Raw genomic sequence first — 23,563 nt, forward strand, 5'->3', positions numbered from 1 at the left:
TATTTGTTTGAAAGAGTTACACAGAGAGAAGGAGAGGCAGAGAGAGAGAGAGAGAGAGAGAGAGAGGTCTTCCATCCGCTGTTTCACTCCCCTGTTGGCTGCAACGGGCTGGAGCTGTACCGATCTGAAGCCAGGAGCTAGGATCTTCCTCTGGGTCTCCCACATGGGTGCAGGGACCCAAGGACTTGGGCCGTCTTTTACAACTTTCCCAGGCCACAGCAGAGAGCTGTATCGGGAGTGGAGCAGCTAGGTCTCAAACCAGCAACACCGGCTTAACCCGCCATGCCACAGCGCGGGTCCCAGCTACTTTGAAATACACATTATTGTTTGCCGCTGTCACCCTCCTGTGTCGCTGTAAATTTGTACCTCCTCAGTCTTCCCTTACCCCCCTCGCCTCTCAACCTCCAAAAACTACTGTTTGGTGTCCTCGCAGCTCCTATGAGGCCAACTTTTTAAAAAATATTCCTTATGTAAGTGAGTTTAGGCAGCATCTGCTTCTCTCTGGCTAACGGAGTGATCTCTAGTTCCATCCATGTGGCTGCGAATGAGAAGATTTCACTGTTTTTTGATGGCCAAATAACATTCCATGGCGTGCATGCGCCACATTGGCCTTCTCCGTGCACCTGCTAGGGGACGCTTAGGTTGTTCCAATTTTACAGACTGATGCCCGTTCCTTCGAGTACACTCCCTTGGTGGAGGGCACCATCTGGGACCTCGAGTTCTCCTTTAATCGAGGAAGCTCCGGGCTGCTGTCCACGGTGGCTGTGCCGGTGGGCACCCCCCACCCCACCCCCATGGTGGGCAAGCGTTCCCCTCCCTCCGCGTGCTCCTCTGCCATTGTTATGGTCTGACTTTCCCATGGTCACCATTCTAACAGGTGGGAGGTGATGTCTCCTGCGGTACTGGTTTAAGGCGGGGGTGGGGGGGTTCCCCGGTGGTTAGTGATGCGGCGTTAGCTCCGCCCCTCCGCCCTGCACCTGCCGCTTCGGCTTTCCGCTGAGCTCTGCCCACCAGCCCCCGGAGGCCTCTGCCTGGCAGCCTTGCCTTAAGATAACGGCCTGTCCCTGCTCGCTGAAGCTTTATTAATGATTGATGGGGGGGGGGGGGACACACGCCTCTCCGGAGCTTCTCTGCAGGCTGCTCCTGGCTCAGTGAGGCCCCCTTGACCCTCCCCCCACTGCCTTCCGCAAGTTGCAAGCACTCAGCCCTGTCTCTGAGTCTGGTCTGCAGGCTCTCGGACTCCCAAGGACATGGCCTTGCCCTTGGCTTTCTGACTGGTTCCTCACAGCCGGGACAGGGGCCTCCCTGTCACCCCCGCCCACCGCCGAGCCCCCTCCCCCCAACCACTTCGCTCCTTGTCCTTCACCTGTCCTGAATCTGCCGGCTCTTGGCGCCTAGAACTGAGTTCCAGAAAGCTCCTAACGCATCAGTCATGCCGTCCCTGCATGCTCCTGAGTTTTCTCCTCAATCTTCTGGCCTTCCCCGTGCTGTTCTCTGGATGAACCCAATTAAATCATTTTACAAAACTCCGAACACACACAAGGAACCCCGAGAATTCAAGAGCTGGGCACTTGTGGCTTCTCATCTGTCTTCTCTCCTCCCTGATGGGAAAGCAACAAGCGACAGCCAGGGACTTAGGGAAACCGGAGCCTTTGAAAGCTTGCTATGGCGCCCTTCCTTTCCTGAGAATCACGGCATTAGAATGACTTGGGATCAGGAAAGGTCTCCTCTGGAGCACCACGTGAACTCGAGGCAGAGTGATTTTCTAGTACTTTTTCCCTAAATAACTTGATCAGACTTGAGCGTGGTTGTTTGTTCACAAGGTAGGGTAAGACTTCGCGCTGTGCTCAGACTTGTCCTATTAGTTTAATGTCTATGCTTAATCTAAACGGGCTTAGGGATGTACTTTGGTACGTTACAGTGCTAATAAAATAGGAGAGTGACGTTGGCAGTGTTTGATGTGTGTCTGAAGTCAGAACACATCTTAGCATGCTTCTAATCACCATGCCTCCAGCGCAGACCAGCCGTTGACTCCCGCGTCGAGAAAAGAGATGCCCTTTTTTCACTTCAGAAAATTGATGTAAAAATATAGATACCACATGAAATTTGGCATCCTGAGCTTTTTTTTGTTAACTATTTTTTTTTTTTTTTGACAGGCAGAATGGACAGTGAGAGAGAGACAGACAGAGAGAAAGGTCTTCCTTTTGCTGTTGGTTCACCCTCCAATGGCCGCCGCAGCCGGCGCGCTGCGGCCGGCGCATCGCACTGATCCAAAGCCAGGAGCCAGGTGCTTCTCCTGGTCTCCCATGCGGGTGCAGGGCCCAAGGACTCGGGCCATCCTCCACTACACTCCCGGGCCATAGCAGAGAGCTGGCCTGGAAGAGGGGCAACTGGGACAGAATCCGGCGCCCTGACCGGGACTAGAACCCGGTGTGCTGGTGCCACAAGGTGGAGGATTAGCCTGTTGAGCCACGGCGCCGGCCATTGTTAACTATTTTTTAAAATGTATTTGTTAGGGGCTGGCATTGTGGTGTTGTGGGTAAATCTACCACCTTTGACACTGGTATCCCATGTGGGCACCAGTTTGCATTCCAGCTGTTCCACTTCCAATCCAGCTCCCTGCTACTGGCCTGGGGGAAAGCAGCAGAGGATGGCCCAAGTGCTTGGGCCCCTGCTACACACAAGGAGACCACAGTAAAGCTCCTAGCTTCAGCCTGGTTCAACCCTGGCTGCTATGGCCATCTGGGGAATGAACCAGTGGATGGAAGACCTCCTCTCTCTCTCTCTCTCTCTGTGTAACACTGACTTTCAAAATAAATAAATAAATTTAAAAAATACATTTGTTTTTAAACTTTAAGTTTTAACAATGTTTAGCATTCTGCCATATCCACTTCATATATAGACAATAAGATCTATATATACTATTTATACTATGTATATATGTGGTATGTGTTTACTATGTATATGATATGGTATGTATATACATAGTATAAATATGCATAGTGTATACACATATATACTATTTTTTCTTGAAACAGGGATGTGAATATCTGAGATGTAGGAATCATGACTGTGACCATAACCCAGGGAAAGAAGGGTGTAACATTATGCCTCTATTGTAATTCAGTGAAACAATATTTATAACTATATATGACATCCACACAATTTTTATACTCTTTCTCTCTATGATCTCCACAGCTATCTTTTTGTTACAAATTTTTTTTTATGGCTGAGTAATATCATATCATATGTACATACTACATTTTATTTATCCAATCACCAACTGATGGACATCTAGGTTGATTGCGTATCTTTTTTCTTTAAGATTTTATTTATTTATTTGAGAGGTAGAGCTACAGACAGTGAGAGGGGGAGACAGACAGAAAGATCTTCCATCCACTGGTTCACTCTCCAAATGGCTGATCTGAAGCTAAGAGCCAGGAGTTTCCTCTCCCACACAGGTGCAGGGACCCAAGCACTTGGGCCATTTTTTACTGCTTTCCCATAGCAAAGAGCTGGATCAGAAGAGGAGCAGCCGAGGCTAGAACCGGCTCCCATATGAGATGCTGGTGCTGCAGGTGGAGGATTAACACACTGCGCCACAGCACTGGCCCCATGATTGCGTGTCTTTGCTATTGTGAATTGTGCTGCTGTGTGAATGAGAGTGTAGGTCTGTCTTTAGTATGCTGATTTCCCATCCTTTGGAGATTCTCTCAGAGGTGGGCTAGCCGGGTGATCCAGTAGATCCATTTTTAGTTTTTTGAACCATGCTGTCACCACGTATCAGAGTACCCTTTTCTCCACAATCTCACTAGCATTTGTTATTTTTTTGATTTTTTGGATAATAGTCATTTTTACTGGAGTGAAATAATTCATTGTGGACTTCATTACTCTAATCATGTTTAGGTGCACAGTTGAGTGGCATTAAGCGCAATCACATTGGGGTACAAGGTTCACCACCATCTATCTCCAGAATTTTCCATCTTCTCAAAATGAAACTGTGTACCCATTAAACTCTAATTCCTATTCTCCTGGCAGCAGTTTGATTTTTCTGTTTCTATGAATTTGACTGCTCTGGGTACCTCACATAAGTAAATATACAGTACTTCTCCTTGGTGTCTGGCAGTTGCTCCCACTATTAGGCTATTGTGGATACTGCTGCAATGAACTTGGGTGTAAAACGTGTTCAAACTGAGACCCCTCTCCTTTGAAAAAGGCAGGCCTGTTGGGGGGAAATAACGCTTTCTTGAGTTTTTTTTTTTTTTAAGATTTATTTATTTGGAAGTCAGAGTTACACAGAAAGAGAAGGAAAGGCAGGAAGAGAGGGAAAGAGGGAGAGAGAGAGGGAGACAGAGAGAGAGGGAGGGAGGGAGGGAGAGAGAGAGAGAGAAAGTCTTCCATCCGATGGTTCACTCCCCAACTGGCTGCAATGGCCAGAGTTGTGCCGATCCGAAGCCAGGAGCCAGGAGCTTCTTATGAGTCTCTCACAGGGGTGCAGGGGCCCCAGGACCTGGGCCATCTTCTACTGCTTTCCCAGGCCATAGCAGAGAGCTGGATCGGAAGTGGAGCAGCTGGGATTAGGACTGGCACCCATATGGACACCGGCACTGCAGGCAGCGGCTTTACCCACTATGCCACAGCGCCTGCCCTGTCCCTCTTTATTTTGAGGGGAGGGTTTATATATTCAAATTGCTCAGATGCCATGCTGAAGTACTTGTTCTGCCAAAATGCTTATTTCCTAGGGAGCCAGCCCCACTTTGACCCAAATAAACTCCTTTATTATAAAAACAAAATATAGAGAATTAAAACCAAATAAGGTTGAATCTTTACAGAACTGTCATATTAATATTGATGACCATGTTTAAAAACATGGAATTTTCCCTCCTTGTGTATGAAGACTGAGTAAGAAAAAAATCTAACCCAATGCCATGTATGGTCCTGAAAAGATTTCAAAATCCAAGTGACAGCATAGAGAAAACCAAGGGAAAGCCTCAATAAGGACTTTGTAAAAAGTCACTAATGCCGGCACCACAGCTCACTAGGCTAATCCTCCACCTGCGGCGCCGGCACACCAGGTTCTAGTCCCGGTCGGGGCGCCGGATTCTGTCCGGGTTGCTCCTCTTCCAGGCCAGCTCTCTGCTGTGGCCCCGGGAAGGCAGTGGAGGATGGCCCAAGTGCTTGGACCCTGCACCCCATGGGAGACCAGGAGGAAGTACCTGGCTCCTGCCTTCAGATGGCGCAGCACGCCAGCCGTAGCGGCCACTTTTGGGGTGAACCAATGGAAGGAAGACCTTTCTGTCTCTCTCTCTCTCACTGTCTAACTCTGCCTGTCCAGAAAAAAAAAATGTCACTGATGATAACCATGAGATTATGGAAGCTTGAGAGTGTTGGACTTAGCTTGCTTGTTGTACAGTTTATAAGAAATGACCTATGTTTGTGTGGGCTTTGTTTTTAACTCTTTATGGTTGTTCTCACAAAACCATAGTGACTAGTTGTGTACAAACTGGCTACATACTCCAGAGAAGTGGAAATGCTGGCACTTCATGGAGCATTCAGGCTGTGGCTTTTTAGCCCGGCAAGTTCAAGGTGCTAACTGGTGGCTTCCCAGCTCCTGGGCTAGAATGAGACCCTGCAGTGACTCCTTATAGACAGCAGGTGGCAGCGGAGAGAGGCATTACACCTTATGGTGAGCTCTAGGTTTGACCCATGTGTTTTGTGAAACATTGTAGCCGGTTACACTAACAAGTGGCAGAAGGAGTAGTTGGTTAAGTTATTTAGCTTTAAAACGACACCTAAATGACCAAAGCCTCCAGTCTTTTCCTGCCATCTTTCATGATTTAGCGTTCAGGAAGCTGTCCTGAAGCCTTCCTTGCCTTGGCCGCTTGGGCTTTGGTACTTCTGTCCTATCCAGCCTGCTGTGCCCTGCCCTGCTGTGAGAAATCACTGCCTCCAACGCACCTGCCGTCTGCTGTGTGACCTCTTTTCACATCGTTGCGCTGGCCGGAGGCATGTAGGATCCCAGCACATGTGTTTTTTTAAATGGCTCATGAAACCGTAGACACATTTAGATAATTTGTGCCAAACACTTAACCATATCCGCCATGATCTCCTTAGTATTAAAATGGAAGCTTGCAACCCAGATGTGGCAGCCCTTAAAACTCCGAACTCAGATCGTGTGAGTACAAGAAGTGCCTGGGTGGCGTTCCTTGATCAATATTTGTGTTGGCTTTCATGACCCCAGAGAAAGCATGTTCATTAAGCTGATGGGTGCCACGAAGCTGGGAGGAACTGCTAATAGACTGCACACAGAGTTCACAGAGAGCTGGGCGAGCCGGAAGGATGAGCCACAGCCAGCAAGAGGAGACAAAGGAAAGCCTGGCGTTTAGATTAGAAACAGCTATTAGGGGCCGACGCTGTGGCGCACTATGCTAATCCTCCACCTGTGGCACCGGCACTCTGGGTTCTAGTCCCGGTTGGGGCACCTGTTCCAGTCCTGGTTGCTCCTCTTCCAGTCCAGCTCTCTGCTGTGGCCTGGGTAAGCAGTGGAGGATGGCCCAAGTACGTGGGCTCCTGCACCCATGTGGGAGACTAGGAAGAAGCACCTGGCTCCTGGTTTTGGATCAGCCCAGCTCCGGCCATTGCGGCCATTTGGGGAGTGAACCAAAAGAAGGAAGACCTTTCTCTCTGTCTCTCCCTCTCACTGTCTGTGACTCTACCTGTCAAGTAAATAAATAATAAAATCTTAAAAAAAAAAAGAAGAAGAAACAGCTACTGGATGTGTGCTGTCTGGGAAGTCTGTAGGAGGCACATCCTAGGGAGGGTGGGAGACCACGTCCGTATCCCTCATGGAGGGGCAGGTGAAGTAACTCATAACTCAGTCAATCTCTGGAATATGGTACATCACTCAGAGACCACATATCTATACATACAGATCTGGGAAACATCCAAGAAGCTATCATGGAAAAAGTGGCATAAACATGCAAGCTATATATATAAACACATATATGAGTGTGTGTATGTAAGCACAGGTGACTGGTGATGGAGTTATGTTCTGATCAGTCCATTGTGCATTGAAAATATTCTCAGTGGAAAACAGGAAATTGGATCCACCCAAGCTATCACGCCTCCTGTCCCAGCCTGGCAGAATACTGCAGAGGGGTAGCTGCACCTGTGTATGGCCGTGGGGCTGCCTGGGAGTGGTGATTGGTGCCCAGCACGGCTCAAGGTGGGAGAGCAGAGCCAGCCTCCACTGTGCAGTGTCCACTGAGTGTGTGTCTTTCTGGCACCACGGTCCAGTCAGAGAGTTCCAAGTCGGATCATTGCTGGCCAGGGGCTGTGTGTGTGTGTGTGTGTGTGTGCATGGGCATTCAAAAAGTTCATGGAAAATAGAATCCCATGATAGGTTGATCTGGGTGCCAAATGATTTTGAAATCTGCGTGCAGTTTTCTCGTAATACCCATTTTCCATGACATTGCTGATGACCCCTGTTACGTGCAACTGTGTGGGAACAGACTGCAAGGAGCTACATTGTGATGTGAGTCTGGGTATTTCTGATGGGAGTGGAATGAGGCTTTCCCTTCTGACCTTGTCTTCCTGCGTGTCATTACGTTGCAATGAGAATGCACTTACAGATTCACCCGAGCACTACACAAATTGCTCTGGTTGCCTTGTCCTTTCCAAATGGTGGAGCAGTTAAGATACCAAGCCGCCCTGGACAGTGGAGCGGAAATGGTGCATCCAGAACCGCGATCCTCTGCGGCATCCCACGGCGCTGCCACACTGGGCCCCACCTCTCCCTTGTAGCTCACAGATGCGCTGATGAGCATGTGGGTGCCTGGCGTGGTTATCACTGCTCAGCCATCAGAGTGCTATCCTTTGTTAGGGAAGCAGAGGGCAGTGGATACGTAGCTTGTACCTAGCAAGCAGGTGCACAGTGGTTGCTCAGGGTCTACTGAGTGCCTGAAGAACCTGCAAGGGAAGGCGAAGCTGTGCAGGTGGAGCCCGAGGTCTGGGGTGAACTCGGATCTGCTCTCAGCTGGAAAACAGACGGACACTGGGTCCAGCGGAGGACAGTGCAAAGGCTGGGGAGCGGGTGCCAGAAAAGAGCACATCTCAGCACACACCAGGGCGCTTCAAACCTTGCGAGGAGGAGGGAATGGAAACTAAGTGGATTCTGGTGCCCACAGGTTTGAGTCCATACATAGCTTCTTTATACTATGCACTTCCTGTGAATATTTTGAAAATTCCTCTATGCATTGCTTCCAAAGATTTTTTTACACCAAAATAACCTTAACTTCCAATTCAATGCTTCACAAACTTTTTGAAGCCCGCTTGTAAGTGACAAATCCTCTCAGTGGCCTTCAAGGCTTGTGCCATCTGTACCAGCCCCCACTCTTTGGCCCATGTCTCCCCATCTGTATTCAGGGCATAAGGGTAAGGTCTTTTTTTTTTTTTTTTTTTTTTTTGCAGATTTATTTTATTTATTTGAAAGAGTTACAGAGAGAGGTAGAGACACAGAGAGAGGTCTTCCATCTGCTGGTTCACTTCCCAAATGGCTGCAAGGGCCAGAGCTGCTCCAATTCAAAGCCAGGAGCCAGGAGCTTCTTTTGGGTCTCCCACGTGGGTACAGGGGCCCAAGGACTTGGGCCATCTTCTACTGTTTTCCCAAGCCATAGCAGAAAGATCAGAAGTGGAGCAGCTGGGACTAGAACCGGCGCCCATATGGGATACCAGCGCTTCAGGTCAGGGCTTTAACCCACTGCTCCACAGTGCTGGCCCCATTGGGTGAGGTCTTGTCAGTGCTCGTCGGATGTTTTTTAGCTGACTGCTGAGTCAGGGACAGTGATGAGGGGCAGCTCAGGCCTCAGGCCCCTGCAGAACATTCCGGATCCCCCTGAGTGGACTTGACTCATTCATGTCAACTGCCATCCATCTAATTTTTTTTCAATTATTTTTTATTTGAGAGGCAGAAAGAAAGAGAAAGAGAGAGAGAGAGAGAGAGAGAGAGAGAGAGAGAAAGCGAGCCCTCCCATTGCTGGTATGCTTCCCCAGTAACTGCAACCACTGGGACTGGGCTGGGCTGAAACTGGGAGCTGGGAATGCAATCCAGGTCTCCCATGTGGGTGGCAGGGACCCAGTTACATCTGCTGCCTCCCAGGGTCTTCATTAATAGGAAGCTAGGGTCAAGGGTCAAAGCTGGGAATTAACCCAGTTAATCCGATGTGGGATGTAGGTGTCTTAAACCTTAGACCTTTAGAACACCAGCTCCTGCCACCCATCTTTAACAGGTGCACAGCTATGAGGAGTTGTTGGAGACCACGTTTTCCAGTTTGCTACCAGGCATTGTGCAGGCACAGTGAGCAGCAGCTGGGCTGTATTCACGGCTCCTACACCGCCCATTCCAGAGACTCATCTGGTGGGAGTCCCTCCTGAGTTGGCTGCTGTTCACCTTGTGCCAGCTGCCAGTGGATGATCTGGGAGGCAGGCTCTGGGTCTCATCTGCAGCTGTAATTTTCAGGCACACAGTCAGAGCCCTCGGTCAGTGGTTAAAAGTGCTCGGGAGCAGCCTGTAATTAGTTTTGCCCTGTATTTTAATACCGTAGAGTAATAATCTTCATAGTTTGTAAGAACACATGCAGCTATTTAAAAATCCCATGTGTTATTTTCACAGGCTATGCGCAGGACACCTTGGAGAGTGGGTGGCAGCCACTGCCCCTTTGCTTCTATGGGTAAAAGTGGAAGTGAGTTTGGTTCTTTGAAATCCATTTAAAAAGCATGTGGCCTTCGGTTCCATTATTGGTGTGTAAAATGCTTCGAAACCCTCAGATGTAAATCTTGTACTTTGGGCACAGAGCCGATGGTGGCTGTGTCTGGGCAGGCTGCTGCACGGGGCTGGGCAGGCCACGGGGTCTAACCTGGCAGGTGTATTCCCCATGGAAGGGGTACTGAGGAATAAAATGGAGGTTCACAAAAAGACCAGCTTTGGGGCCACACTAATAGACATAAAGTCCTATTGAACAGACCATAGGGCTTTTCCTAAAACATTTTAGAGTGTCAGCTCTCAGGGGCCAAATTGGGCACGTCACCACAACTCAGCATTCCTTGAGCTCTGTCTCCTGTCAGCATCCTATGCTGCTCTTGGGTTTCAGTCCATCAAAAACCTGTCAGAGGTGAGCATGGGGTTGGGCAGAAATAATCTTTCTCTCTCCCTTCCCTGCCAATCTTTCTGGCGACAGAGACTTCCCTATAACTGGGGTGGAATGGCAGACAGACAGACAGACAGATACCCTGTTAACATACCCATTGAGTGTTGGAAAAATATGGATGCAAAAATGGCTATAGATGAAATTAAAGCTCGCCATTCTGTTAAAAATGTATCACATTTTACATAGTTACCATAGGAATTATATTTTAATACCTGAAATGATATTTGAGACATTGCAAAATTATGTAACTATGTAACGAAAGTGCCTATTTACTATCACAAAATGGCTTTACCATGCTATTATTCTTGGCAACAGGAAAACTCTTATCCTCATGCAAGTATGCAGAGCATCATTTTTGGAAATGCTGTCAAGCCTAGGAGTGATATTAGGGTTCATTTCAAACTGCTAACTATTGAAACTCTAGCTGTATTTTTTCAAATGTCTGCTAGTTCTATTTTTTAAAAGATTTATTCATTTATTTGAAAGTCAGAGTTACACAGAGGGGAAGAGGCAGAAACAGAGAGAGATCTTCCATCTGCTGGTTCACTTCCCAAATGGCTACAGCGGCCAGGGCTGGGCCAGGCTGAAGCCAGGAGCCAGGAACTTCATCAGGATCTTCTACCCGGGTGGTGGGGCCCGAGGACTTGGGTCATCCTCTGCTGCTTTCCCAGGCACATTAGCAGGGAGCTGGATGGGAAGTGGAGCAGCTGGGTCTCAAACCAGTGCCCATATGCGATGCTGGCATTGCAGGCAGAAGCTTTACCCAATACGCCCTAGCACTGGTCCCCAGTGGTTCTATTGTATGCCAAAGAGGGAAGCAAACAAAGCTTTGGTGCAGACAAAACTCATGTTTAATCAGCAGAATGGGGAGCCCTGCCTTTCCCTCACTTCTTTCAGAACTCCCCATCGCGTTTTGTTCTGCACCCTGGTACCACTGTGTCAGTCAGGGCCCTTTGCATGGGGTCCCTTCTGCTGCTGGCCACTGTGCACACCTGTAATAGAAAAGGCAAACGTTGGGGGGAGGGAGGGGTCTTGAGCCAGCCTGTCGCTGGTGCTCGGTGGTGCACGTGGTCGGTATTTATTAGCAAACTTACACTGGAGGTTTTGACACGAGGATCTCTGCCATCTCAAGAGATTGCCAAGAACTTTCAGCCCAGCTCACATGAGGCCGCTGCCATGGGGTGGCCTGCGCTTGCCACCAGTAACACAGCAGGTGGCTGTATGGGACGATGGTGTCTCATTACACATCACTCACGCACCCCAATCTGAACCTTTGCAACAGGAGAAACACAGAATGGTTTCCTGGATATCTTTAGAACCAAGGAACCTATTTATTTTAAAGTTTTCATTAAAAAAAAGTGAAACAGAGTTGGAAGCATTGGGTAGGCAATGTTGTCTATAGCCAGAGACTAAAACTTAGAAAGCACGGCAAAGAACCAAGATTCTCTACGTGGGGCTTTATCTCGGGGAAGCAGGTGCCAAGGGAGACCCTCGGGCTTCCTCAGCAGCCTCTTTCCAACCGGGCCGTTCTTCCCTTTTCCTCAGAAACAGAGAAGCAGCCGCCAGCATCCTTGGTGTAACACAAGAGTGTTCCTCCTACAAAGCATCCCTAACAACGGGGGTCTCATTGGAACTAACTCGGTGACAAGTCTGTAACAGACAGGGAGCCAGACCTCGGCTGGGAAGCCTTTAGCAGAGCAGCACTGCCGAGGTGGCCCGAGCCGCCCGGGGGGCCTACAGGGATTGCCAGTGGTTGCTTTGGAGATGAGAATCTTTGTCTCGGGGACATGCTGCTGACTGAAACTTGACAGCTAAGCACAGGTTGCCTCACCCTTCTGTGCTGTCATCTTTTTATCTAAGGCCCCTCCCACTCCCCTGCCGTGTTATGCTGGCTTTTTGGATTTTCCGGAACAATATCTGATCAGCAGATAGCACAGTTCGGTGACATTGAGCAGGATGCAAATTCCGGACACGGCGATCATGAAGACGGTGAAGACCGTCTTCTCCGTGGGCCTGGACACAAAGCAGTCCACCGTGTTGGGGCACGGCCAGGCATTGCACTTCACCAGGCGCTGCATGGAGAAGCCGTTGTACATGATGTAAAAGACGTACATGAAGACGGCCTCAAAAATGACGCGGAAGAAGATGCTACTAGTGTAGGTCCACCACAGCGAGCCTTCGATGCGCACCTTCTGGCTTTTGATCTCCTCGATGTCCTTGAACTCGTTCTTGGTCTCCCCCTTCATGAACTTCCTCTTCTTCTCGTGTCTCCGGTAGGCCACGTGCATGGCCACCAGCAGCGCCGGCGTGGACACGAAGATGAGCTGCAGGGCCCAGAGCCGGATGTGCGAGATGGGGAAGTAGTGGTCGTAGCACACGTTCTTGCAGCCGGGCTGGAGGGTGTTGCAGGTAAAGTCGGCTTGCTCATCTCCCCACACCTCCTTGGCGGCCACGACGAGGATCATGATGCGAAAGATGAAGAGGACGGTGAGCCAGATCTTCCCGATGCTCGTGGAGTGCTTGTTGACTCCGCCCAGGATGGTCTGCAACGTGCTCCAATCCATCCTCCCCTCTGCGCGGTGGGCACTGGAAAAGACCAAGGGACACAACACGGGAGCCATGAGTCGGGGCAGAATCGGGGCGGTTCCTCTGCGCTGGGGGGTGGGTGAGTGCTGTGCAACCTCTTCTTGGGCAAATACCAACTCTTACGCAAGTGCCCCCGAAACGGCGAAAGCAAAACCAGGTTAGTTCGCAGGCAGGATTAGAGGGCTAATTCCCAAACCGTCCTGAACATGTCTGTCTGCGTTTTCTAGTAAAGAGCAGCTTGTTCACCCACTCCTTCAGAATCTCCTAAAAATCGGGGTGCAGCCAAGTACTTGGTACAGCCTAAGGACACTTGCTAGTTTTGAGTGAGCCCACTGATGACTCTGCACGTACTCCTTGCGTCTCTGACTCCGCGCAAACATTCAGCGGTCCCACTTATCTGTAGCTCCAAGTTTTGGACTATTCCCGGGGGACTGACACTAACTCGGGGTAACACTGCCCATTTATTTATTATTTATTTGAAAGGCGGTGTTATATAAATGGAGAGAGAGAGAGACAGACAGACAGAGAGACACAAACACAGAGAGAGATCCATCTTCTATTGGCTGGTTCACTCCTCAAATGACTTCAACGACCAGGGCTGTGCCAGGACAAAGCTAGGAGCCAGGAGCTTCTTCCAGATCTACCACATGGGTGCAGGGGCCCAAGCACTTGGGCTGTCTTCCTTTGCTTTCCCAGGCCATTAGCAGGTAGCTGGGTGGGAAGTGGAGCAGCTGGGACTCAAACTGGTATCCATATGAAAGGCTGACACTGCAAGCTGTGGCTTTACCCATCATGCCACAGCGACAGCACCCCTAACCTTGCCTTTAAAGTCGAGCAGCCAGGCAAAAGTGAGTCACAAAGTGAATAAGCCATTTGTAGGAGTCTACCTAATCCAGTGTTAGCAGTGAAATGGTTGTTAGCCAGGGGTAAGTTTACACTTGAGCTCCCCAGTTTAAATTCCACAATGAGCCATGCTTCCTTCTTCTACGCGAGAAGCTGGTGAGGAGTGGTTGCTGGCGAAAAAGCCATCCGGTGTGGGGTTTCTGTATACACTTTGTACACAGGTAGGTGGTCCCGACTGCCATGTCGGGAGTTGGTTAGTATTCAGAGTATTTGTTTCAGTAAGTATTGCCATGGTGCCTTATTTATTTATTTATTTATTACAGTGGGCTAAGGTTTTAACTTCTAAGTCTTTTTTTTTTTTTTAAGAGATATAGTTCAACTCAGGGACTCGCCAGTTCCCTGCCCAACAAGGTGCCCTCCCTGTATTGGAGTTGTGAGGCGAAGCATGCAGGGGCCCCGCCCTCTGGGTCTTGCACGCCTTCCCTAAGGTGGGTGTGCAGGGGCCCTGCAGCTCTTCCAGGAGCCAGCGGCCTAAATGCCAGGAGGCGAACTGCCCTCATTGATTCATAGTTGACACCCGTCTGTCACAATCAGCCCCTCTTCTAAACGCGATTCCACCCCTCCACAATCTTGATGAGTCATCTGTTTTCCACCCCTTCTGAGCCACAGTGAATCCTCCTTCCCTGACTTAAAAGCATCCTCCTCTCTTGTCAGGCAAGTCGCATCCTGTTTCCGGCTGGACTCAGACTCAGAATGAGTGTCTTTCATTACCCACCGCGGCTGCTGTGGGGCGCCAAGGTCTGGCTGAACCACCCCACCCCCACCCTGCACCACCTTAGGTAGAAGAGGCAGGAGAGACACAGACAGACTTCTGCACTATGTAACCATGTCCAGCTTGGAAGAGAGAAGCATCATTGGAAAATCAATGGGCTAGTTGGGGTTCAGCCCTGACCCATTTACATAAATCCAGGCTGTGTGGGAGGGCATCAGTGAGCCAGTTGTCCAGCTTGCAAGTCCCCAGCTCGGGACAGTCCCGCCCTACCGCAGATCCTCCAAAGCAATGACAATCAGACTTTGGCAAGTCCGTCTTGCGGAATCAGACCTTCCAGGTCTTCACTGGAAGTCACCAAGGGGAAAACAGGACAGGCAGGGGCATAAGCCTCAATATACTTGGCCAAAAACACGGGCGTGGGGGTGGGGCTTATGCTTTTACCCCGCATCCATGACACCCCGTGCAGGCCCCACAGCCCTTCTGCAGAACACTTCAGTTCAAAGTAAGCCCCGCATGCAGTTTCCATAGCGTGAGACCTGCAGCTGGCTACCTGTTGCACAGCTCCTTTGAGCGACAGCCGGAAACTAAAGCTTGACCCCCAGCGGGATGCGCTAACAGGCTGAGCAGATCTGCCCGAGCTGCCCGCCCCTCTTCCCAACCCTGAGCCTTCACATGCAAGCTCCTCAGAGGCCCAGCCAGCCTGCAAAGTGCCTGGAGCAGGGCCGGGTAGCTGAGTTCGTTCAGTTCTTCGCGGGGTCACTCACGGGCTTCCAGAAAAGGCGGAGTTCCTTATCCCTGGGCTCACCCCTCGGGTGCCTGGTGGTGGGCCTTGAGCAGCTCCCCCCACCTTTCTCGAAAGGCTGACTGAGCACCAGTTTCAAAAGACTCAAAGGGCAAATACCGTCCCAGGACAGCCCCGGTCAGCGGTCAGAGGCCAGTTCTCAGCACGCAGATGAACGTCCCGGCCCACTGTCCTCAGGCGGGCCGCCCTGCAAGGCCACCGTCTCCTGCGGCACCCGATTCTCAGCCGCGCACGGCAGTCACCCACCTGGGACCTAAAAGCTTTCCTTCCAGCTGCGAACACCCCTGGAAGCAACGCTCTAGGCAAGTTTCGCGGAAAGAGGAGCGGCCGAGCTCCGGGCCAGGCCGGGGGCTCCGGTGTCCCTGTCCCGTGTCGCCTGCGCCCCCGCCCCAGCCCAAGGGGCCGCTCTCGGGGGACTAAAGGTCACTTCCCTCCAGAGCAGGTTTCCTGCATCGCATACGAAACCCAGGGCTCTTTCTAAGCTTTCGGTTAATTTAAAACTTTTCGGGGCTGCAAATAACGCAGCCGGACGGCCGTAGGGCAAGTCCTCCGAGGCAATGTCACAGGCTGTCGCCTTTCGACTGCTGGCGGCGGGACGAGTCCTGTTCCTCCCGCTCCGAGGCGCAAAGCGCCCAGGTTCCGCGCGGCCTGTGTGCCTTGCGCGTCCGCCAAGCTCTCGGCTTCGCCCCTCGAGCCCCCTCGGGCCCCTGATTCCCGCCCCAGAAGTTCGTTCCAGCCACTCGCCAGACCTCCCCTACCCCTGCCCAGGTCGGCGGCGGCGACGGCCCTTCCGGACCGCCAGGGGGTCCGGGCATTCGGATCCAGTCCTCCGAGAATGCCTGGCGCGGCCCCAGTTGCCCCGGGTCCCCCTCGTGGTTCCCAGGTCTGTCCGCGAGCCATGTCTCCTTTGCCCGGGCTTTCCTGGGCGTTTCGAGTCGGGCCCGGGCTTCCTGCTGCGCGACCCGGACGCGGGGCCTGGCAGCCTCACCTGCGTCGGGAAGGAGCGTGCGGCGCGGCCGGGAGGCGAGGGGTGTCGGGCGGCGGCTGGGGTGCTCTCGCTGGTCGGGGCCGGGCGCCGCCGACGGGCTCCGAGTCGGAGAGCGGAGCGCGCCGGGCGCTGCGGGTCTTGAGCACCTGTCCCCGCCGCGGCGCCTTTTAACCGCGCCCTACACCCCGCCTCTGCCTGCCGGGGAGTGGGAAAGTTACGGAGGGGGCGGCTCCTCCTCTCGGCCGCCCCCAGCGCCGCAGGCGGGGCGCGCCCGGCCTCCCCGGCTCCGGACCTTCTCGGACCCAAGAGCCCTCGAACCCCTTAGCGCCCCCCGAGGTCCTCGCGAGTCCGAGGTCCCCGCGAGAACCCTAGGGCGGCCCGGGACGGAGCGCACGGAGGCTGAGCGTCTGCACCCTGCGCGCACCCGGAGCGGGGTGCTCAGCTAGCTCCTTGTCTTGGGGGTTGTGGATTGGGGAGGTGGTGGTGGTGGTAGTTGAAGGATGATGGCTGCCTTGGTTGTTCTTTCTACTCCGACTATTTCAAAAGTCCTACTGCATTGGAAGCTCGGCTTTATTTATTTATTTATTTAAATAGGCGTTCGGGCGGTGCAGGAACTTTCTGTGTAGGCCTCGAGGGCTCTCGCGGAAGGGGCCTTGTGGGCTCAGGACGGGCGAGGAGAGGCAGCCACTACTGCTCCCCTCACAGCCCTCCTCGGCCAGCCCGAGCAGAGCAGAGGCATCCCGACTTCCCCATCCGACCCGACCGCTTCCAACAGGGTGCAGGGGGCTTAGCCCGGGGGCGGGGGAAGGGCGGGTCTCGCTCCTGCCCGGGACGTGGCCGTGCTTCCAGCTTGCCTGCTCCCTCGTCCACGTACAGCTGGGAACTTGCAAGAAGCCTTGCTCAGTTGGTGTGTGTGTGTGTGTGTGTGTGTGTGTGTGTGTGTTGGGGGAGGCTTAATTCAGAAAGGAAAGGGTGTGAGACGTGCTGGCCTCCTTGCGCCAGGGGCGCACACACCGCTCGCTTCCTTCTCGCTCCGCCAGGCTGCGCCCAAGACCAGGAGGTCTCAGTGCGCACCTTTGGTTAGGTGATTCGCTGTCCTCGGGGGGGGGGGGGGGGGCAAGAGACGGGAGGTGGACAATCGCAGAGCCAGCGGACGCGACCGGCTGCATCTGGGGACGTGGTGTCCGGCCTCCTCCCACCCAGGGGCGGGCTCCGGGATTCCCGCAGAAGGGGCCGGCGCCCAGATGCGGGCCGTGAGCCCCAGGTCAGTGTGGTGTTCTGCGAAGAGGATGACTCATCCTGACGGGGCGGATCTGGCCCGACACATGGATTTCCCATGCTTGCCACCAGGAGCGTGAAGCTGACGCCCCCCGCCCTGTGCCAGCCTGGGCCGATCCTGCACGGGCGAGCGGGAATGACCCCACCCTCCGGCTCCGGGTCTTAGCCTGCAGGGAGTGTCTGTTCATAAGCCAACAAAGGACCAAGAGCGGCTCCAGGCCCTGTGCGGCCCTTCTGCCTGCGGGAGGTGCTGAGTCGGCGAAGTCAGGTGGGGTGGCGCCGACTTCCTGGGCCTGAGCACACCTTCCGCGGGGTGCCTGATGTCGTGGAGGTGGGGAGAGTCGGCTTTTAGTTCCCCAGCCGCTGAGCTGCGGCGGAGTCGGGGGCTGAAGTCCTGTCTGGGCTGAGACCAGGACTGACCTGAAGATCCAGGCCATGCGAAGGTGATTCAGTTTCCCCCACTGAAAAATTTCACCTTGGTTGCATCAGGATTTCCCCCTTGCGTGCCCTGACCTGGTTCTCGGATTTGCACCATTTTTGTGTATTGTTGGCTAATTTTCACAACCACTTAGGACCTCTAGCTTAAGCCCCCATAGCTCTTAAGTCTGTCCTCACCCTTCAACACCTGCTTCTGTTCGGTGATGCCCAGTTTCTGCTGTTTTCCTAGGGATACCCTAGAGCAGCAAGGTGTACATGAACTAACTCTCTCTCTCTCTCTCTCTCTCTCCCCTCCAGGGGAGGAGAAAGGGGAGAAGTGAGGAGAAAGAAAGATGGGGAAGCTTAGACATGGATCCACTTAGCAGGCCACACCAAACATTCATGTTTTATAAATAAATCCTGTGATTATCATGTAAATAGATTGATCAGAGGGCTACATTTTCTTCTGTTAAAAGCGTTACTTTTGTCAATGGACGCGTTGGAAATCAGCCCATTTCTTCTCACCTTGTTTTCACATTCTTCATCTCTCAAGGCAACCCCACTCTCCCCCCAAGAAGTTGGACCCCCAACTCGGCCACCCTCCAGGGCTGCCTTCCCTGCACCGTAGCACCAAGGTCCTGGCTGCTGGGAAAGCAACTCTGTTTGATCGCCATGATTTTGTCTCACTATCCTGGAGGGGTTGACCAGAGAGAATAGTTAGCTCCGTGGAAGGAAAAAAACCAAAAAACCCTCACGGGTCTCCTGGGTGATTGTGAATGAGCTCCTGGAGAGGACCACATTTCAGGGAAGAGGGAGCCTTCACCAAGGACCTGTTGATGATGGACTGATGAGCCTCTGTGGCAGCCACACCTGGTTCCTCCAGGGTATCAGAGAAACACATGAGAAATATTTCTACAGACGTGCTCAGCGCCACGCAGGTGAAGCCCAGGTGACTGTGAGTGAGCTAAACTTTTGTGCAAATCGCTAAAGTGACCCACTTGTAAGGTTACCAAGTGAAGATGCTCCTGTCTAAAGCGATTTGGCATTTTCACCTGACAGTTGTTCTATACATAACCCCAAAAGATGAAGTTACTATTGTGTAAGAAATCTGTGTGAGGCAAATCCTATTTCTTCACATTTTGACAAATGATTGCTTGCCAGCTGCCTGATGGGGCAGAGTCTTGAATTCCCCCTGGGAAGGTCGGGCACAAGTGACACAGAGATGATGGCAGAAAATGTTGCAACACAAGGAGACACCTGTGGGAGATGGAGCCTCTGCCACTTTTAAGACAAGTCACAGCTTTGTCCCTTCAAGAGCCATCCGCTGTTGGGCCACACCCATGTTTCTTGACTTTACTGTAGAAATATTAATCCTATCAATGGTTGGGGAAAAAATACAGTAAGTTCAGCTTGTCTCAAGATAGCAGCTGGAAGCTGCCGAGACTTAGCCAGCATCTCTGGGTAAGAATGATGACGGATGATGTAAATTTCATGGAGTGTAATTTAATGTGGGGGAGACTCTGCTCTGGTCCTTTTCAGTCTTTGTGGGTCAGTATGACAGGAAGTCCATTTCACTGCAGTTTCTTTCTGCATTGGTGAACTACACACTCACGCATGTTTTCTGAAAACTGTTAGCATCAAAGCATTTGCGGAAGACAACCATTGTTGTTCTGAAGAGCAAAAAAAGTCCACGATTTAATTATTCTCTTCGCTTTCGAATTAAAGACATGTCATAAATATTCCAACTTTTAAGTTGTTATGGCACCTGTTATAAGCACATGCTTTTTTTTTTCATTCTTTGGTTATTTTCACAAATAAAATATTTGAGAGGAATTGGGATTGCTGACTGTGTTTTAGGGGACGGAATATGACATCTTTGGATTCAGAAATTGGCTCATGTGTTAGTTTTTCATCTAGGCTTCTCCTTAAATGGTTTCAGAGCCATTTCCACTTGAGGGGAAGAGTGCTATCTGTGTTCTCTGATTTAATCTCAACCTTCACAAAAATCTCTGCCAGAAAAAAAATAAAAGAGGCACTTGCAATACCCAGAGTGTACAGTAGATGGCACTGGGAAGACTTGCCAGGAAGTTTGAGTAACATGCACTCCGCATGGGTCATCTTGTCTGGTGTTGCTTGTCCTGACCTCATTAGCCGGCTGGGAAATAAACGTCCTTTCTTTTCTTATTTAAATGAAACGAAATAGGAAAGAGAACATCAGAACGGGCTACTCTTAGCCAGGGTGAGTAACGCTTTGTGAAACAGTAGTTTCACCTGTGTGTTTTCCTGAACTCATGAATACCCTAGAGCCTGTATAAAGGGTTTCCTGCTTTAAGTCTCTGTCCCCCAAAATGTGAACAGCCGCTGTTCTATTCCATTTCTAGAGCGACAAACTGTACCACTGTGGCTGCGGTGAGTGGTGTCACTACAAGGAGAGACTTGGGGGGCCCTGTGAGCCACCCAGCCCTGCTCTGTCTTGTTCAAGCTCAGTTCCCAAAGCCGCCAGCCACCCTAAGCTGCAGATACCGTGTGGGCGGGCAGCATGGGACCCGTATTTTAGTGAGTGTGTAGGATGTCCCACCATCCGACTGCTTTTCCTGATCTGAGAAGCAATAGCGACATCTGGCTAGGTCTTTTACTAACCTAATAAAATTGTTGGCCTACACAGGCTGCAAACAGCACTTTGGATAGCTAGTGTGATCCAAAGTCACGAGTCAGCAATATTAATGGATTATGTATTTAAAGAACCAGACAGAGTCTAATGCCAACAGTTGGACAATTACGCTTTGGGAAAGAGGAAGCAAGAAACACAATGCTGTTTATTGTCTCTCGATTGGCTTTGAAATGAATCTGCAGTGGTGGGGAATTTGGGGCACTGGGCCATTGTCGGTGGTGCAGAGCTTACTTGGGGCCAGAGGTGGCATCTGGTGGTCAGACTAGAGGGTCTTGGTATTATCATCTCAATCCTGTCCGATGGGAGATGTTCAGATTCTTCCAGATTACATGCATTGCACATTGGTTACTAGCCGAACAGGCTTTGGAAAGACACGGACCCTACTTACCATTTACCAAAGGGAAAAACACACTGTTGTAGACGTCACGATTGACTGGCTAATTTAGACTGTGGAACTGACACATAAAAGCGCATTGAGAGATAAGGGAATCTCTGGCTATGACTCACTCAAAGGCCGCCATGTTAATCATTTACCTACACCTGGATAATCCGAAATATGCTGAATGCTTTGTGTTTGTTTCCTCACATAACTTTATGAAGGAAGCAGTTAAAAAATCATTTTATGGGCCGGCGCCGCGGCTCACTAGGCTAATCCTCCGCCTAGCGGCGCCGGCACACCGGGTTCTAGTCCCGGTCGGGGCGCCGGATTCTGTCCCGGTTGCCCCTCTTCCAGGCCAGCCCTCTGCTGTGGCCAGGGAGTGCAGTGGAGGATGGCCCAGGTGCTTGGGCCCTGCACCCCATGGGAGACCAGGAAAAGCACCTGGCTCCTGGCTCCTGCCATCGGATCAGCGCGGTGCGCCGGCCGCAGTGCGCCGGCCGCGGCGGCCATTGGAGGGTGAACCAACGGCAAAGGAAGACCTTTCTCTCTGTCTCTCTCTCTCACTGTCCACTCTGCCTGTCAAAAAAAATAAAAATAAAAAAAAATAATTAAAAAAAATCATTTTATGGGGCCAATGTTGGGGCATAGTGGGGTAAACTGCCACCTGTGTTGCTGGCATCCCATATTGTATCTGGTTCATGTCTTGGCTGCTCAACTTCCAATCCAGCTCCCTGCTGACAGCCTGGGAAGATTAGCAGAAGATGACCCAAGTATTTGGGCCCCTGCACCCACATGGGAGACCCAGATGAAGCTCCTGCCTCCTGGCTTCATCCTGGCCCAGCCCTGGCCATTGTAGCCATCAGGGGAGTGAACCAGTGGATGGAAGACTTCTCTCTCTCTCTCTCCTTCTTTCTCTTTTACTCTGACTTTCAGATAAATAAATAATTCTTTTAAAAATATCATTTTACACATATGGAAGTTGAGTCTTAATAGTAAAACTTCAAAAAATTGCAATGAAGAAACAACTTTTATACATTCCTTTTGTGTATTTTCCATATAGACTGCCCCAATTTAAGATGGTTCCTCTTACGATTTTATAATTTATTTATTTATTTGTTTGTTTATTTATTTATTTTTGACAGGCAGAGTTAGACAGTGAGAGAGAGCGAGAGAGAGCGAGAGAGAGCGAGAGAGAGCGAGAGAGAGAGAAAGGTCTTGCTTTTTCCGTTGGTTCACCCCCCAAGTGGCCGCTACAGCCAGTGTGCTGTGGCCGGTGTGCTGCGCCGATCTGAAACCAGGAGCCAGGTGCTTCCTCCTGGTCTCCCATGGGGTGCAGGGCCCAAGGACCTGGGCCATCCTCCACTGCACTTCCAGGCCACGGCAGAGAGCTGGACTGGAAGAGGAGCAACCGGGACAGAATCCGGCGCCCTGACAGGGACTAGAACCCAGGGTGCCGGCGCTGCAGGTGGAGGATTAGCCTAGTGAGCCACGAGGCTGGCCAATTTTATAATTTTTAAAAGATATATTTATTTACTTGCTGAAAGGCATAGTGACAGACAGAAGGAGAGAGCGAAAGAGAAAGAAAGAGAAAGGGGGGAGGGAGGGAGAAGTATCTTCCATCTGCTGTTTTACTCCCCAAATGGCTGCATAACCAGGCCTAGGCTAGTAGCCATTAACCAAGAACTCCATCCTGATCTCCCACATGAGTGGCAAGGCCCAAGTATCAGTCATCTTCTGTTGCCTCCTCAGGCACATCAGCAGGAAGCTAGATTGGAAGCAGAGCAGCTGGGGTTCAGACCTTGGATGCCCGAGTCACAGGCAGCAGACTAACCTGCTGCTGGACGGTGGCCTCCACTCCACTTAGGATTTTTTTTTTGCATTATGATGATGCAAAAAGCAATCTGCATTCAGTAGAAACCATACTTTGAACTTGGCTCTCCCCCAGGGCTAGAACCGTGCAGCCTTATCTGCTCCCACATGCTCCAGGTCAGCCCCTTGGTCTACAGTGTGCTGTGTGGCTGAGTGGTGATGCACAGTGGGTTAGGTGTCTTACATGCATTTTCCATGTAGGATAACTTTAATTTGTGATAGGCTTATCAGGCTCTAGCTCCATTGTCAGTATGTAGAAATATGATATGAACCTACATTTATTTAAGTCTATAGAAATATTGATGACTTCTTTCCACCACCTTTTGCACAAAAGGTAGAATATTACAAAATGTTTTCTTTTAAAAAGTTTATTTTTATTTATTTGAAAGGAAGAGCAACAGGAAGGAGGTGGGAGAGGGCGAGACAGAGAGAGAAGAGAATCTTCCATCTACTGGTTCACTCCCCTAATGCCTGTAACAGTTGGGGTTGGGTCAGGCTGAAGCTAGGAGCCAGGAGCTCTATTTGGGTCTCCAACATGGGTGGCAGCACCCACCTACTGCTGCCCTCCTAGAGTGAGCATTCGCAGGAAGCTGGATCAGAAGTAGAGGTGGCACTTGGTCCCAGGAACTCTGATATGGGCCGGCGCCATGGCTCACTTGGTAATCCTCTGCCTGCAGTGCCGGCATCCCATGTGGGCGCGGGTTCTAGTCTGCGTTGCTCCTCTTCCAGTCCAGCTCTCCGCTGTGACCCAGG

The 23,563-nt window shown here is 51.2% G+C and overlaps 1 protein-coding gene across 1 annotated transcript; it reads right to left on the bottom strand.

The window, feature by feature from the left end:
• Window positions 1-11,512: 11,512 nt before the first annotated feature.
• Window positions 11,513-16,389, bottom strand: GJB2 (gap junction protein beta 2). Its single transcript, XM_008259938.5, has 2 exons — window positions 16,197-16,389; window positions 11,513-12,791 (listed from the first exon to the last, which is right to left on the bottom strand). Exon 2 carries the CDS (start codon window positions 12,767-12,769, stop codon window positions 12,089-12,091), a length of 681 nt encoding a protein of 226 aa, XP_008258160.1. The 5' UTR covers window positions 12,770-12,791; window positions 16,197-16,389; the 3' UTR covers window positions 11,513-12,088.
• Window positions 16,390-23,563: the final 7,174 nt, after the last annotated feature.

The sequence above is a fragment of the Oryctolagus cuniculus genome, chromosome 9 (assembly GCF_051225735.1).
Source record: "Oryctolagus cuniculus isolate XC-2025 breed Fujian yellow rabbit chromosome 9, ASM5122573v1, whole genome shotgun sequence".
Taxonomy (NCBI): domain Eukaryota; kingdom Metazoa; phylum Chordata; class Mammalia; order Lagomorpha; family Leporidae; genus Oryctolagus; species Oryctolagus cuniculus.